Source organism: Anas platyrhynchos, chromosome 2 (genome assembly GCF_047663525.1).
Source record: "Anas platyrhynchos isolate ZD024472 breed Pekin duck chromosome 2, IASCAAS_PekinDuck_T2T, whole genome shotgun sequence".
Taxonomy (NCBI): Eukaryota; Metazoa; Chordata; class Aves; order Anseriformes; family Anatidae; genus Anas; species Anas platyrhynchos.
In genome coordinates, this window is record NC_092588.1 from 149,042,608 (window position 1) to 149,060,252 (window position 17,645).

At 39.2% G+C, this 17,645-nt stretch overlaps 1 protein-coding gene across 8 annotated transcripts in view; it reads left to right on the forward strand.

Moving 5' to 3' along the window:
* Nucleotides 1-17,645, forward strand: part of DIP2C (disco interacting protein 2 homolog C) — a 311,738-nt gene that overhangs the window by 285,549 nt on the left and 8,544 nt on the right. For all 8 annotated transcript variants that reach the window (XM_027450454.3, XM_027450457.3, XM_027450456.3 and 5 more), the window contains 3 exons: nucleotides 13,794-13,851; nucleotides 14,691-14,765; nucleotides 15,948-16,122. In XM_027450454.3, the coding sequence (XP_027306255.3) occupies nucleotides 13,794-13,851; nucleotides 14,691-14,765; nucleotides 15,948-16,122 (308 nt within the window). The remainder of the gene's footprint in view (nucleotides 1-13,793; nucleotides 13,852-14,690; nucleotides 14,766-15,947; nucleotides 16,123-17,645) is intronic.

Below are 17,645 nucleotides of genomic sequence, written 5' to 3' on the forward strand. Positions count from 1 at the left end.
CTGCCTGTGTGTGTGTTTTAGCCCCCAGCCCACAGGTTTAGCTGCTGGGTTCCTAGAGCTCCAGCCATAGTACTGCCAGATCAGGGAAGAGACTGGGCTCACACGGAGATTCAGGAAGCTGATGCCAAGGGGTGCAACCACTCAGTCATTAGCAGGCATCAGTTGTGGTACTAGAAAAAGTGAGAAGTAAAGACAGACTTGTCCCATCTATGCTGCTTAACACAAAAATAATAACAATAACAATAATAATTAAAAACAAACAAAACAACAACACAAGAGAAGACCTCCAAATTAGCAGCAGGTGACTTATATGTCCCTGCACTACTGGAGAGGTTAACTCCAAAAAGCAAAATACATGTAGGTGGATTAATGCTTCCCTGTGCATGAGCTGGCCTCTTGGCAGGCAGTGCTGGCCCAATACCTTGCTCACTGTGCAGCCCAGGTTGAGTAAACATGGCCATGTGCATGCAACAAAACTCCAGTTATCAGCACCCTGTCATGCCACTGACTGCAGTTCTCTGCCAGTGCTTCTGGGAAAATAACTTTATATTTAAAAATATAAATAAATAGAACAAATATATTCTTTTCACATTTGTCTGAACTCCCCTGGTTTTCAGATCCCTCGATCATCATTTTGGACCAGTCATGTTCTCCTCAGAAAGCTTTTCAGGTGGTTAAACACAAGATACCTAAATATGCTAAAAGCTGAGAAGTGCTTGGAAGAAGAGACAGAGATTCCTTTCTCATTGTACCAGAATACCACATACTTGAAAGATGTACAGTTTTTAACATTTCCATGCTTTTATGGCACTAAAGATGGACATTTCAAGCCCAAGCATTTTATCGAGGATGCTTTAAAACAATATCCACATATGTGTAAGGTTAAAAACGTACAACATAACCAATTTAACAGCAGGTCATATCCTAGTAGAAAAATAATTTAATTGGAAAAAATGGCCACTTCATCAAACTGAGACTAGACCTCATGTGTGTTCCAAAATAAATCTTCCTTTCACATAGACAGGGAAAAACTATTTTTTAAATGCTCTTCAGGATGTCAGGCTAGATTTTCAAAAGTTTCAGTATAGTTGCATATATTCTAAAAGATACTTACCATTAAATCATTCAAAACTGTTTTCAAAATGTAACTGATTTAGCCTGCTAGTTTAAATTTTGGAATGGCCTTAAATTTGAAACTGAGTTGGTGTGAATAAGAAGTGAAGCATCATGAAAAATGTTGAAATAAGATATTTTGACTGCTTTGATTTTTTTCCCCAAATTTTAATATAGGAAAATCATTTTTTTTTCTGCATTTCTGTATTTAAAATGTAATATAGAAGATTTCCTCATAAATTAGTGGGCTGAAGGATCATCTGATGATGCCTGAAGGAGACTGTTGATCTAAAACTGAAATTTCCTGCAGCCACTGTAAAGATAAAGATCCATTTGCGTCCTGATAGTGTTTCCTGTAGCAAAACCTTATCAACACAGAAAACAAAATTATGAAAATCATTGTCCTGCCCAAAGTGAAGAACAGGAAGGACCTACATTGATATCAGAGTTTGTTTTAAAAGGATAAAAAGGAAAAAGCAAACAAATTCAGTTCAGTCTGTGACTACCCCCAAAATCAGGCAAAAATATCCCCAGTCTCCTTGTTCAGTAGCTAATAGGGACAATTTGTGAGCTCTGATGGACTAGAGCTCCATCAGAGACTTCTAGTGGGGAGAGAGCCACTGATCAAGTTGTGTATGTATTTATAATGATTTCAGTATTAAAATTTAACATGCACTTGGACAGCTTTCTCTTACTTTGGCTACAAGTTGCATTTAGGCTGATTATTGGACTGTAGCCACATTTTGTACCAAAAATGAGCGAGAACGAAGACTTTGTCAGTGCTAATAAACAGTATTCTTTTTTTTTCTGTTTTTTTTTTGGATTCTATCTCTATTTTCATAAATGCAGACATCCTTACCACTTGTATCCTTCTGATCCTGTCTTTAAATTCCAGTATTCCTTTTAGTGAAGCAATAGTCGCATTAAATGATCATTTGAATTATTCTAATTTCATCAAGTTTAGTCTGGCTGTTTCTTTTCAGTGCAGTATGAAGAATTGAATTATTAAACCCTTTTGTGGTTTACTCCATTTCCCTTTGAGCTGCATGTAATGGTGAGCTGCTTGGATGGTTTCATGGTCATAGACCCAGTGAGACAGCTGGCGCCAAACAGGGAGCCAACTCCAGCTGTGGGATGTGGCCAGGTAGAGGCAGTGGGATGTATGTTGGTTCAAGTTACTCATTTTTTATTCTGGCAGGTATTCATGATGTGGCATGTGGCATCCAAAACCTTTCACTGAAATATGTCCCATTCCATCATTAAAACAAACTGTTTTAGTCTGATTTCCCACTGTATTTGTTAAACAAGCAGTTAGTAGGTCTGTAAAAATAGGTGTCTTGTCTTCGTATGGGGTCACAGTCATCTTTTGGGAATTATGTAAATTAGTGAATCTTTCCAAAATTAAAAATAACTGCTCCCTGTATTACTTAAGTTTTTAGCAGACTTGATGTCTTAGGAATGTATTTATATGCTGTGCTAAATCTGATTTTTCATTGTGGTCTTCTGGGGTGTTCAAAGAGCTCTGAACTTCTGTCAGCTTTGCTGGGAGACATTGTTCCCCTGAGAATGGTGATTTCTGAGGATGGAAATTCTGAGTCTCGTTCCCCAGGAAAATAAAAGAACAGTGGTAGTGTTTCAATGATATGTGAAAACAGTTACTTATTACAGGATTTATTATTATAGATTGCTTATACACTGAGCCCAGTCTCAAATACAGGCTCTGTCAAAGGAAATCAGTTAAGGCTTTGGCTTCATTTTAATGTATTCCAGCAGTTCAGGCTTCATGCAGGAAAAGAAAAATAGCCTTTTATCCTGCCTGTCAATTGTTTATCATTCTGCACTCTATTTTATTGAAACTTTCGTGTTGTGTATACATTGTTTTGAGTAATACCAAGCAACAAAACCACGGGAGCTTTTTTCTAATTCTCAAGCACTTCTTTTCCATCTACCTTGAAAAATACTCTTATTATAGGGTTACCAGACAAAAGAGCTACTTAGCTAAATTATCTGAGCTACAGCCACAGCCGTGCTGTGTAGCACAGTCACAGCATGGAGGAGAACCATTTTATGGTCACGTAGTAGAGAAAAGAGACTGGGGGGAAACATGTCAGAAAGGGACATGCTAATGGCAAGTGACAATAAAATAGTTACCTTTGTGAAGCATTAATTGATTAATCATACTTGAAAGCAATCTACCAATGGCTACAGAAAAGAAACCTGGAAAATTGTTCCCTGACGCTCTGGGGAGCAGTGCCTTTCCCAGCTCCTGTAATGGGTTACCGTGCACAGAATCCATTTGCAGGTTACAGAAAATCCCAGTCCTCAATTATTGACTCTGTGTGAGATCTGAAGGGGTAATATGGATCTATTGCTGTCCCTTTTGACACTTCACCACCTTTGCCTTACACTGTGATTCAGTAGGTACCGTGTGTAGAGTGTGTTGAGGTTTGAAGTGCTAGATACCTGGGGAACTGTTCAAAACACCAACCTGGCAAATCACTGGCCTCAGAAAAGCATCAGTACTTTTAAGCAATAAGCACTTTTACGAATTGTGTCGTGTCAAGTGCCACCTCCAGCAGTGCCATTCCAGTCATCCTGAGCTTCAGGGATCTTCTGGTACAGGTAACTTTAATTCCAAAATTAAAGTGTCACACATTACCTATGCTTTTTTTTAAGATCCTCTGTTCCTGTAGCTGTTTTGTTTTCTCTTTTTTCTTCCTATTATCGCAGAAACAGATTGTCATAGAGAAATGAAAAGCCTTCACCCCTGTAAAGTCAGTAGAATTAGCTCTCCATTTTAAAGGAGGAAGTGCTGAGGTCTTTAAAATAAAGCTTAAGATCCTCCAAGTTTTAAGTAGGCTAAGCTGTGATGCAGTTTGATTTTGAGGATTCTTTGTAGAAGTGTATGGCTTTTAGGCATTTTGCCCATTAACTTGTAGAATTTCATTAGAGAGTTTAAGCTGTCTGTCATGGTACTGGCAAAACCTTCCTTGTTCTTCACGTATTTGCTCAGGAGAAAATCCAGCCTTGGCTTTTTAGTGGCATTATATTTTGTTTCTGTCTCAAAAACCTTGTTGGCACTCTTTCTGATCTCTGGGAAACAAGTCTCCCAGAAAGAAAAGCTCATTCTGGATGATGTGTTTAATAGCAACTTCTGACTTAGAGGAAAAGTCCTGGTGTGCCTGACGTGGAGGAAAGGTCCTCTCTTGCAGTTGCTGCCTGCACCAAGGGATGAACCAAGAGCCTTGCTCAGCCTCTGTGTGGCCAACTAGACAGTGATTTGGAAATCAGCTAATGGCCTGGGTAACTAAACTGTCTAGAACATTGTCTAAGGGATTGCACTATTTATAAAAGAGGATCCAGAGTTTTAACAAAAATTGTAAATATACCTCTTTTAAGAGCTTTGAAAGATGTCTCGGTCCCAGGCATAAATCATCTTCAGTTGCAGGGTGGGAGAAAGGGACAAACAGCCATTAACTTTCAGATGGGAGCCACCCTCCTTGTGCCAGTCAGGCTGAGTTATGAGGCTCAACTAGATGGGAGTCCTACAAAGAAATTTCTGTGCTCCCTAAGGACAGGCCCTTGAGGTATTTGCTCCCTTGAGTCTATTTTTAATTTCATCATGTCTTTTTCAAGGGAACAGAATATTAGCTTTTTAGTGGAATAGGACAATAAGGTTTGGCTCTACTGGTGAATTTTGAAAGAAGATGCGGCATAGAATACCTTAACGATAAATGGAGAAATTCCAGTTATATTTCCATGGAGGGGCTGGAGAATACTGTAATGTGCACCAAGACACCTGTTGGTGTTCCAGGTCTGTTTCAGTCTTGGAGGCTGGGAATTGATAAAACAAGGTGGCAGGTTACCTTTCTGAGAAGTATTTGTTAAAAATTCTTCCACTTCCTTTCCTAAAAGCCATACTTCTCTCTTTCTTCCTCTTGGAGTTTGCTGTGAGTCTAGCCATACACATACAGGAAAGTCTTCCCAAAAAATGGCATTTTCATTCTTCTACTTTTTTTAAAGACAGCATGTACTTTGTATTTGATTTTTACAGATAGTGTATTCTGAAGTATATTTTGCTTTGTTTTCCTCATTGTGGGATATGCAGAAAGTTCTGGCTGAATATGGGGGGGCACTTCTTTACTGTGAGGATGACAGAGCACTGGCACAGGTTGCCCAGAGGGGCTGTGGAGTCTCCTTCTCTGGAGATATTCAAAACCCACCTGGATGCCATCCTGCACAATGCTCTAGCTGATCCTGCTCAGCAGGAGAGATGGACTAGATGATCTTCAGAGGTGCCTTCCAACCTCAGCCATTCTGTGATTCCATGATCTAATGGACCACTAAACACTGATTCATTAAAAAGTCATTGACCTAGAGTACATTTACTGCTTCAGCAATAGAGGAAAAAGTGCTGCTTTCCCATACTGCAGCATTAGAGTGCATTTCACAACAGAAACAACTGCTTTGGAGGGAAAAATGCTTAACGAATACATGGAAAATTTGGAGCAAGCCTTTTAAATTCTGCAGACCTAGCTGCAGTATGCTATAAGAGATGTATATGCAAGATGTACGTAAGAGACGTAGCTCCCTAAGTGCTTTCTATCCATGTTTTCTTTCTCTCCTTCTCTTGCCAGCCTTTGCAGGAGGACAGACAGGGCTTTTGCTCTCCCACGCACTGACAGTTATTTGCCATGAATAATTCAGCAGTGGGTGCCATGCTGGTGGTTACCCCTGGGAACTGGGCTCTGTCACCTTTGTGACCCACTCCAGCTTTGCTAGCCTCAGGCACTCCTTTGGCTCCTGTTGTCAGCAGAGCCTGTGGCTGTATGAATGCTGAATGACTCGGTTGTGGGAAGGAGAGCTCAGAAAAACAGTAAAAGCATCCTATATTTATATAATGATCCCTCCCTAACTTTGTTAGAGGTGCAATATCCTTACAAATGGCTGTATTCAGTAGCTCTTAATATACTTCAAGTCTCGCATATCCTCCTGAAGATTTTATATCCTAGAAGCATCTGTTTGCAGATGATGAGCTTATTTATGTGAAGAGTCTTGTGCAGCCCAGCCAGGGTTCCCAGTGAGCCTCCTGTGAGAAGGATGGTCCCTCTCCAGTGACTTCAGCTGTATGTGGCACTGCAGCTCATTGCACTACTGCCTTTTCTTCAGACTGTTCATCCGTGGTTTTAATTCCACTAAAGAAGTGTCTCCACATGTTGAACATCTTGCACTGGAAATGTCTCTGGTGGTAGGTAAGAAGAGGGAACTTCTTGCACGTTCTTCCCCAGAAATGCAGGGTGCCTGCTCCCTGAGTCAGCTGGTGGTGTGAATCCTGAAGCTTGTAGCAAGATAAGGAGCCTTATCAGGGAGGACTTGATTTCAGAAATTTCACTTTTCAAAATGCTGTGTAAATGAAGGATATAAATATTGCATCAGGGAAGATAAAATTATTTCCATCATTTGTTAACAATAAATAGGGTAATTCTATTCCATGAAAAAATTTTAAGGTCACAAATTTGTTAGAATTAAAGTTTTCCCTATGTGTGGGGTCTCTGTTTCCCAGTTAGAACTGGGAAGACAAAAGATTACAAAATAGGAAAAGCGCTTTGTATCAAACAGAGTCATCAGCTCACAACTGTGATTATGAAAAGTGCCATAAAAACAATTAGCAATAAACAACGTGTCGTGGGAGGCTTGTAATCTAAATAAAAAGATAAAAGCTAAGAGCAGCATTATGCCTGTGTTTGCAGATATGAACCTGAAGCACAGAGAAACGCGATGTTTTGCCTGCTGGGGCATGACAGGTGTGAGATAGAGCCAGGGGGCAGGCGGGATTCTTCAGTCCCAGTCCACTGCACTGACTTTAAATAGTTGTGCATTTTGCTTTACACAATCTATGAAGTTAAACAAATTGAATGTGATGCCCGTATAATAAAATCTGAACATTTTTCAGTACCTTAAAGCTAAAAACAGACATAAATATGAAATTTATTTTTGCATATTCCCATAGCCATTTATGATAAAATTACTATTACTTTTTTTTTTTATCTCCAAAATTTAGAATGCTCATTTCCTGAACCTGAGTTCCTACCTCATTCTGCTTTACAGCTTTATATTCATTACATTCATACATTTGTTGCTTTACAGCTTTTTGCATTGTCTTAGGTCCTTGTGTAACCTTTTCTGCTTCTTTATTCAGCCATCTGAAGGATAGGAACTGGTTTGCTTTTGACCTCAGGGAGTTTGGGACATGAAGTACAATTTAGATTTACAGTGAAGAAAGTCTTTACAATAATGGAAGTGCATTAGTGCCAATTTTTAACTGAACTTGTTGATTATAAAATTAACGGTTAAAATATGTCCTAGACATACAGAAGATTTAATGGTTGTTCATCTTGTTGGATAAAGTTTGCCTAAACCCCAAAACACCCCTTTTCACTCTCTGTTGTCTTTTATCTGTTATCTGAATTTGTCATGCAATGAGAAGAAAAGTGCTTTGAGGAAACCAGATGATGCAGGGAAAGTCTTCTTCATTATCTAGATTTTCCCTTCAGCCAAAGTGTTCAGCAGTGCCATCTTCCTACTTCTCTGATCTGGCTATTTGAACAGGGTATTTCATCTTGAAAGGCAGAGCTTATCTTCTTCTTGGATCAATATTTTCATTTTAGGGTAGAATGAGCTCATTGACGTTTGAATTCTGGAATAGTTTGTGTAAAAATATGTTATTGTTTGCAAAAAGAGAAGATGCACTGAAAGTCTTGAGTGTCAAAGACTTCTTTTAGGTAGCGGTATGTGTCTGAAAGGTGTTGATAATGGCATTAATACAGGGCCATTTAAATCACAGCTGGGTTATGGGATATAGCTACACAAAAGTGCATGCCCTCTGACATCAAATGCCTTAAAATTAGGTTTCGGTTGAAATTTCTGATGAAATAAGAGATTTTTTTCCACCAGGAAAGACCATTTTGTTGAAATAGGAAAAGTCAGTTTTGACAGACATTTTAGAACTTAAGAAAAAAAAGGTAAAATTTTCAAAATGGTCAAAATACCCTCCTTTAACTTTTGAATTTTTGCTCATGACGATTGTTAAAACATTTTTAGTTTGGAGACTTAACTTAAAAGAAAAATACTGAAAAACTAAACTCAAGTAACCTCTTTTTTTGACCTGCAGCATTTTCTTCAGCTTCAGTTTACAACTCGGCTTCATGTTTCACCTCTTTGTTTCCAGTTCAGTACATAAAAATTTCTAAACATCAATTTCTTGCATGATAAGAAAATATCCACTTTTTCCCCACAACCTCAATTTCTAAGATAAGATGACAATCAGCAAGAAATTTTAAGGAATAAGGCTGGAATGAAACCAAGGAGCCCATCAGCTGTGTCTTCCTGCCACAGAAAGGCTGTGGCCAAGGAAAGGGCCTAGGAGACACATATCAATATTTTTATATATTCAGTGTATTTTCAGTATGTGTTAGGCTGTACTTAAATCGTATCGTATCTGGTTTCCTTTAGTTTTTGTTGCTGAAATTTTTCAAGCATGCCAACATTCCAAGTCAGCTACTGAAAAAAAAGTAAAATACCTGCAGAATAGGTAATGTTAAAGAAACCAAGAAGCTGGACTGCCAAGCTGGCATGACTGCAAGGCAGCATGGTGTGAGAACAGACCACTCGAGGTAAGAGGGAGAAGACAAATTAAGGGTTGGTAGGCTAGGCAGGGAGATGAGATCTGGTGGTGATGGAAGATGCTGTGCTACTGCACGAGGCTGGAGAACAGCAGATGTTGGCACACTGGCAAGGAGGTGGAGGGCAGTTACTATGGCTTGACTTGTGGGAATGGCTCTAAAGGAGAGATAAAAGTTCAAGATGTGGGGTTTTGCCAAGTGTTAGTTTGGAAGGCAAGCTCCATAGCTGAAATATTTAACAAGAAAAGTGGAAAAATCTTTCGAACTGTATGTGGGGAGCCAGTTAGAAATACCAAGAGGAAGATAGAAAAAGTTCATGCCAAACAGGGCAATAAAAAGGTTCTTGACTATAAAATGCATTCAGCTGAGAAGTAAACTCCGAGGGGAAGTGGAAGAAGCCCTATCATTCGAAATACTGAAACCGGAGTAGACAAAGCGCTTGAAAGTGCACTGCAGGGAACAGTTTTTTTTTGGCAGGGAGCGAGACTTGGATGACCTAATCGTTTCTTTCCATCTCTATTAGAATCACAGAGCCCGAAGTCTCTCTCAGTGCAGTAACACAGCCCTGCTTGAAGGTTTTCCCAGTTTTGGCACCGTGATGTTGGTTACTACCACGCTGCGCACTCCAGACTCCTGATTCGCAAAGCACTCTTTAATAGCTCTGCTGACAAACTCGTTGATTAAAGAGAATACCAATAAGCTGTGAAGCATATTTTGGAGAACTTTTGTCACCAGATAGAAAACAAAATTTGCAGCTTTATGTAAATAGTTAGGCAGACAGACATTGTTACTGTATTTCTGTATCCCCTTCATTACACGATTATTACAGTGCCAGTTGGTTGTAGCTTGCCAGTTTTCATTCTGAAGTCAGATTTCAGTCCTAGTTTTCTATAGTAAGAGTCGAGGAGATGAAATCCATCCAATATATTAAATTGAACAAGAAAAAAACCTAAGCACATATTAATGTTATAGCTGCCTTTCATATTAAATCCCATTAGCTGGGCTTTGAAACATAAGAAGCTTTCTCAACTGCACATCGCCAGTTACAGGTTCTTATTTTTTAGAAAAAAAGGACTAATTCTTAGGTAGCAGAGAAGAAAGTTTTAATAATTACACTCTCTCCTACCCTTCTATATAAATACAACAGATTCATTGTGCATCATCATTGCTTATAGCTTTATAACAATCCAATGATTCTTAAACATCTTTTGCCTCTCCTCCCCAGTGAGACATTTAGGTGGGAGAGAAAGCCCGTGTTTTCCCTGCATTTGGTCACTCATTTATGTTTTCCCTCTCAGCTTGGCTGCAAACCACCAGAAGGTGCAAAACTAGCTTTCAGGCCCAAGGGCAGCATTTTCATCCCATCCACTTGATTTTTGGGCTCTTTGCCCAGGCTGGCTCTGCTGCCATCTTCTCTTCTGCCCTTCCCAGCGTGACTCGAAGGCAGTAGGAAGCAGTGGGAAGGCTCTACAATCACTTTGTAAGAGACTTTTTTTCACCAGCTGGAGCACTGCAGAGAAACGGGACTTGCCCTTCCTGCAGCTCTGATGCCTGGGAGCTCATTACAATTATTTGTGAACTCTAAATTTTGAGAAACGGTGTCATAAGGAGCCCTGAGTTCCTTTGCCAGCATCACCTGTGTGATTCAGAGGTGGAATTTCTCCTGGGTCTGCTTCTTGCCCACCAGGCAGGCTTGGTGCTGCTCGGGAGGGAGGGGAGGTGAAGAAGTTCTCAGTCATCTCTGCTGTCTGTTTGTCAGCGCAAAAATGGAAATCTCCAGGGAGAGGAGTGGGAACAATTGAATTATTTTAAGATGAGACAGAGCAAAACTAATTTTAAAAAACTATTGCATAATGTCCATAATTTATTCACAGTACTAGTCCCCATAGAGTTAGTAAGACTATTATGCACTTAAAATTAAGTATGCACATAGGAGACAGTAACATCAGAATCTAATGTTGCACTTCTATTTTTTTTGAATCTCTCTGTGGCAAAATATCTTTTATTATTTCAGAGCTGTTAGAGGTTTAACAGCATGCTCCCAAATGTATTGTGAGCTTAGCCAAAGCTTTTTAAAATGGAGCCTGAGTTCTTGAGCACTACCAGAGCCCTAGCAGAAAACCTCCAAGAAATGCTTCTATGTTTAGTGCACTGCTGTGATATTTCTGTGGGGATACGAGGAGGAAAGCACATAGTGGGAGAGTTTTAACAGAATTGGAAACTGAGAAATTGCACCTTCTGGATCTTCATGTGCTAAAATTCAGACGAGGTTAAAGGAAATTGCTGGAGAAGGGAGCTAGAAGAGTGTGCTAGCAATAACAACAAGGTGGGAGGCACAGATGCTGAAAGGACAGGGGAAAGGGATGGTCAGAATTATGAATGTTGATTCATTTCCAGTAGTCACTCACTGGTTTTTAAATGTATAGCTTTGTTATACATGCTTTATTGTATGTGATTCCTACAAGGCCTGTAATTCAGCAGCACATTGTTGATGCCAGAAAGGGAGCAAAGGCCAGCAGAATCCCTACAAAACTGGGCAGCCTTGAGATATACTTTTCCTGCCCCAGAGTGTTTTTGCTCCTGCTATCAAAATGGAATTATTTTTAAATATTATTAAATGTTATATTTTAAATATTTTTTAATGTTTTAAATATTGTATTAAAAATATTTTTTTAAAAAAATTATTTGAATCTCAAATTCAAATAAAATATTCCCTGACGTTGGTTACACTGTCCTTTTTACCACTTCATATGGCTGTGTTTTTTGTTTTGTTTTGTTTTTTAATTGTTTCTTTTTTAAGACCAAATCTATTTGTCAAATCTTGGTAAATAATGAACGAGGTAACTCTGTTAAAGGAGGTACCAAGTGTCTGGGATGGTGACTAGTTCTTCTGGGAACAGCCACCTTTCTATAACTACAGATCTGAAAACCAGAGATGTCAGTTGCTTGAAAGAGTTCAGTTAAAGGTGTATTTTTTTTTCTGCACTAATAGAGATTTTACAGAAAAAAAAAATATATACAAAGGCAGAAATGTAGGCATTAATTAACAACTGCTTCTTGCAATATTTGATTTTTTTCCAACATGCATTGAGTTATTTTCAAACCATTTGTTGCATACTCCCAAACACCTATGATTTGGCTTGCATTTTGAACAGCATTTCAAGTGTGCCTTATGTAGACGTGCCCTTTATAGAGCAGCATGACTTAAGCCACGCATGTACACCTTACAGTGGAGCTCCTGGGTTTCTGCTGACCCACAGCAGCCCAACAACTTCTGGCTCCAGCTGGGACTTTTGTCGGCAGAGCATGGAAGGGGATCCATGCGTGCACCTTCAGGAGAGCAGGTCAGGCTGCAGCTGCCTAACCATGCCTGCTCCAGGCAGCACCCCTTGTAGGGCACTTTGCATCCATTTCATCTCAAAATTAGTTAGAAAAGTGCTCTGAAATTGCTGGGAACTTGGGTTGTTGCTGGGAACTCATGTTTTTAGTGGGAGAAACTGTTCACAGTGATGTGCCCTGCCCCATCCGTCAAGGCTGAGAGACTCCCCAGCACTACAGATAAAACACTGTTCACTGTTCCTGCCTTGACCTTGACAATCACAGCTTTTAGATAACTTCTGGAGCAAAGAAATAGTAAAAAAAAAAAAGGAAAAAAAAAAAAAGAACATCTTTCTCCATCTCCTTTATGTTTAGGGGCTGAAATTGCTAAAGCTTCTTCCCCCATAGGGACCTTTAGCCGAGGTCTCTGTGTCTCATCCCTCCTTCCCCAAATGGAGTGCTGCAGTACTCCAGCTATAAAAAGGTGGCAAAACAGTCCAAAAAAGATCTATCCTGACTGCTCCTAACTGAGTACAGGTTTGTGATCACATTAACTGGATCCAGTTTTCCACACATCTACTCCTAGCTATGCCTGCCTGTGCCCTGTCTTCTACTGACATTTCTTTTTTTTTTTTTTTTAATTTCTTATTTTTTTGGTTTGATTTGGTTTTGGTATCTCAGGCTTTTTTTTCTTTATATTCAGACAGTTGAGGGGAGGAAAGGGGTAAGAACTGCTCATTTGATGGAAGCACAGATTTAGAGCCATTAAGCAGATTATGAAAACGTGCAGGAGTGGGAAGTTTAAGGTTTCATGGGCTGCTAGAGCTTTCAGGTTACCTCCCTGTGGATACAGGAATGCCTAGATGTTACCAAAAACTTCTTTGCCATCTACTGGCTGAGCCGATCAGCCATTTTAGGACCTTACAGACTCTTTCATTCTAACCTGCTGAGTATTTTTCTAATGTTAAATGAGGAATTTCCTTCCAGACCATCCTGCCACCCCAGGAGAGCTGCCGTTGCTGTTCCTTTAGTGGGGAAATGAGTTACCTAAGAAAGGAAGAGAGCAGACCAGAGAGTCACACCCAGAAAGGGTCTGACCTCGGCAGTAGTAACATTTTTCATTTGATATTTTATTTTTTTGTTAATAAAATCTTTATCAAACACAGACAATTGAAAATAATTATAAGAGTACTAAAGCAGACTTCATGCTGAAGCCTGGCTATGAGCTATTTAGGAATGATTTTGATTTTAACTCTTAGCTACTCGTGGAATGTGGTTGCTCACTCAGCTCGCATGCTTTTGTTTCTGTGCCCTGACTTTTATGATGTTCTTGTGGGAAATCAATACTTCAGATCCCTTTTGTTGTGAATAATTTTCTGCTTGGAATGCCATTTACAAAAGTCTATCAAAAATAAATATAAGGCACCAATTACATTGGAAGACTTTAATATATAGGCAAATGTTCATGCACATCTTTTTTTCATTATTTTCCCAGCCATAAGTCTTGACTAAGATTAAATATTGGGCCTGAGTATGTTCTAGAGGATATAAGCTTCATCTGTTCCAAAAATAGCATTAATCTCTGCAGCCATCAACCCTTCCTTTTAGAAATAAATGTTAATGGAAATCAAATAAATGCAGCCATGTATTATGCATATTATTTTTACATGTGTTTTACAGAGTTCGTTTAGTAGAAAGAGGATCTCCACATAGTTTGCCCCTGATGGAGTCAGGAAAAGTAAGTACTGAAAGGAGATTTAAACATCTCTTTCACGGTAAATATTTTCAGTGAATTTCCATTTCTTTTCCTTCTTTAAATGAATGTAGTGTTCAGAAAGGCTTTATCAACTGTGCAGACTTTTCTTTGCTGATGGAGTTGCAGCCCAGTGGCAGTAACTGATTTATTACAGCTCTCCCAAACCCTGCATCTCACTCCACAAACAGGCAACGAGTGCACCACTAGTACAGGCAGTTCTATCGATGCGGATCCATCTCCACTGAGAACCGATCTGAGACTTTCATTGTTTCACTTGTTTACTCACAGATGGCTGCCGACCATCTGCAGAGGGACCCGGCGTGGTGGGCAGTATCGTTGTGGGGACAGGCTGTCCCTTTTCTATTTTAGGGTTTAACATCTGTCCACCTCTGTAGCCCGTTACATGAAGTCACTGGCAAGAGCCTTGTTCTTAAGAGAGCACATGGTGCCTCCAGGGCTTTCTTTTTGTTTCAGACTAAAGTTTCATGTGAACAGGGCTTTTTTTTCTATTCTGGTACGTACTGTCAGAAAGAATTGGAGCCATTTGTTAGGATTTTTGTGTTGTAGATGAACGTTTGATTTCTAAGAAGTTTTTAATGATGGAAGAGCTTTTACAAAGGGGTTTTGTAGCCTTTCCCAAATATCTCAAAATTTATTATATTGATTGGCTATTTTAGTGTTTTATTCTGTATGTCTACTTTAATTTTTTAGGGATGTCTTCTAGTTTCTTATAAAATGTTTTTGTTTGTTTTTGGTGAGGAAGTTAGCACATGATTGCACAAGTATCTGCTTTCTCATTGCTTCATGCTTTCTTTCAATAGATCCTGCCAGGAGTACGTATCATTATTGCTAATCCAGAAACAAAGGGACCCTTAGGAGATTCTCATCTTGGTGAGGTGAGTCATGAAAACTTCACCTTTGTGTACTTGGAACTAAATTGCAGGGATAAAGCTGTCAGCATGTATGCTAATGGTTTACTGTAATACATCTTATTAAATGCCGGGTTAAAAAATTGTGAATGATAAAGACCTTTATAGTATATGAAGTGTGTAGCACGATATTCATACCATTATTAAAATTATTAGGAACATACTTGATAAATACTAATAACAACTTGTCTATTAAAGAATTTGAAAAAAATCGGCTTTCTCTAACTACATTTTCTACTTCATGCTTGACTAATTTCGATGAAAACTTACATGAAAAAATAAGTTTATTGATTAGTCTAATTTCAGCTAGATGGGTTTCTAGTGTTATTCTCTTTATAATCACTGTGCTTCAGTGCACTGAAGTGCTCTCATTAGCTGAGTTGAGCAAGGCTATATGTTTTTCCAATTTATTTTATGTTTCTAGAAAGAGAAAAAAAAAAAGCTTAAAATGTTATTTTCAATGAGCAATTAAAGTTCTAATTAACAAAATGAAGGATTTGCTTAGTCATAATTAAGATTACAATCTGATTTGTGAGATTCATTTGGAAGATTTCATTGCTATGAATTTGGAATATTTCCATGATACCTTGAGTTTGATGAAATGAATCCTTCTCCATACGTAAAGGTGCCTGGCCACTCACTACCTTTAAAATAATTTCAATCCTATTTCTAATGTTGTAAACAATCCCACTGCACCAGTGCTGTTGGAGGTATCTGTCTGTCTGGTATTCATGAAGGATGCCCCGCTGGAGCAAATTCACTGAACCAGACATGGGGAACTATGCAAAGAGTGCTGTGTCCCAAGGAGTTTCTTAAAATTGCCATAGCCCAAGCAGAGCTCAGAGCTAGCACAGTTCAAGGGGGCTGTGCAGGTCTGGGGCTGGAGGGCTGCAAGGAGGGTGTCCCTGTAGCTGTGGTTGCTGCATTCCCCTCCAAGCGGCGCAGCTCAGATCTACACTCCGACTTCAATGAGGTCAGATTTGGGTCATGACCATGCCTGTAAATGGGTCAGAAACAGTTAAAAGGCATTATCTGCTGTTATGTGTATTATCTAGCTATGACTAAAAATATTTGCATCAAGAATTTTCAATAATGCTTTGTTCTGGAAAGCTACTTTAATTAATACCAGTATAATTGCTTTTAACTTAGATATGGGTTCACAGCACTCACAATGCCAGTGGGTATTTTACCATATATGGAGACGAATCTTTGCAATCGGATCACTTCAATTCAAGACTCAGCTTTGGAGACACACAGACTATTTGGGCTCGAACTGGCTATCTGGGGTTCCTGCGAAGAACAGAGCTCACAGATGCAAACGGAGGTAAGAGGTTTCTCCTCATCTACCAAGGGTTTGTGCACATAATTTGGATTAGTTTCAGGCTGGCACTGTGTCTCTTGGCTTGCACTATCTGACATGTTCAGTCTGTGAAGCCCTCAGAACTACAAAAAAAGCCTTAGTTAAACAATCAGAAAATAAAACAAATGACGTTTTTTTCTTGCTGAAACAGTTGCTTTTCCTTTTCCATACCTTGGGTACTACAAAGTCCCTCCACCAGTGACTATTTGCAACTGTTAATGTGCCCAGTGCTTCAGAATTTGTTCTTGCAGTCATATCCACAGCCATGCGTTCATGTACACAAAGCCCTGGTGCGCGTCTGGGCCCTGTCCTGACTCCAACAACCACCTTCTTCCTCTGTTATAAATTTATTTACAGAAACTGCCTGTTTCTTGAATGTCTCTGTCTTTAGAACTGCCAGGGAAGGTTACTGAAACATAGTGCGAGCAGTAGCCTGCAGGAGAAGCTATGGGGCATTTGGTTTTCCATTAGGAACATACAGGATTTCACTCTGTCTCCTTCTGACATCCCTTATCTTGTGTGCACATGGAAGCAACCAAGCACCGCCAGGCACACAGCAGGACTGAAAGTCTCTACTTGGGAGCACATTACTTGAGGATGGCTTTTTGCCGAGCACAGTTGTGTAGCCTTTTTGTGTTTCATACTGATAGACCACCCTTGGGAAAATGCAGGAGTCTGACAGTGCAGTCCCTAAAGCATGTAAAGTGCTTAAATCTTCTCATGGAAGTTGCAAAATCTCCGTTCTGCTCCCACTTCTGGCTTCCTGTGCAGAAAGTGATCTGCCCTGTATTGCTGGTAGAAGTAATATGGCCATTACATTACCACTGTGCAACTGTCTGAGTTAACATAAAAAGAATTAGTTATCCGCTTTTAAGTCTATTAGCAAATATTATTTCCTTTATGTATGACGTGCAGAAGTTTATTATCAACCTGATATCTTTTTAAAAGTCTCATTTCAGCCTCATTTATTTCTTTAGTCAATAAAAATTCATACAAGAGAATTATTCTTCAGAGCTTGCCATCTGTCTTAATGAGCAATTTGCTGGATAGCACATAGCAAGTATGTATTTCTTGCTTCTTGATGCAAACCTTTGTAGCACACCTTAACCATCAGAACTGGCCTTCTCAAAGCTACTGGAACAACATATTCCATACTGTTAGGGTCCAGTCCATCCTTTCTCTTTCAAAAAAAAAAAAAAAAAAAAGAAAAGAAAGAGAGAGAGAGAAACAAGAAGTCTATTGTCTACTTAGGGCTGCCTTAAAAAAGAATGAGTCTTTTCTATATCCACCTTCAAGACAAAAGGAATTTGTTTCACTGTATTTGGATAAAGAGTTCCACCTTTCTTTGTCACATGGGAATAGTGTTTCTGCATTCCTCTTTTTTTTTTTTTCTGCTTTCTGCTGCATTTCAGCAATGTAAATTGCTTATTAGTTTGGAAATTACTTAGGTGTTTCATAAATTTGAGGGTAATTTATAAAAATAACTT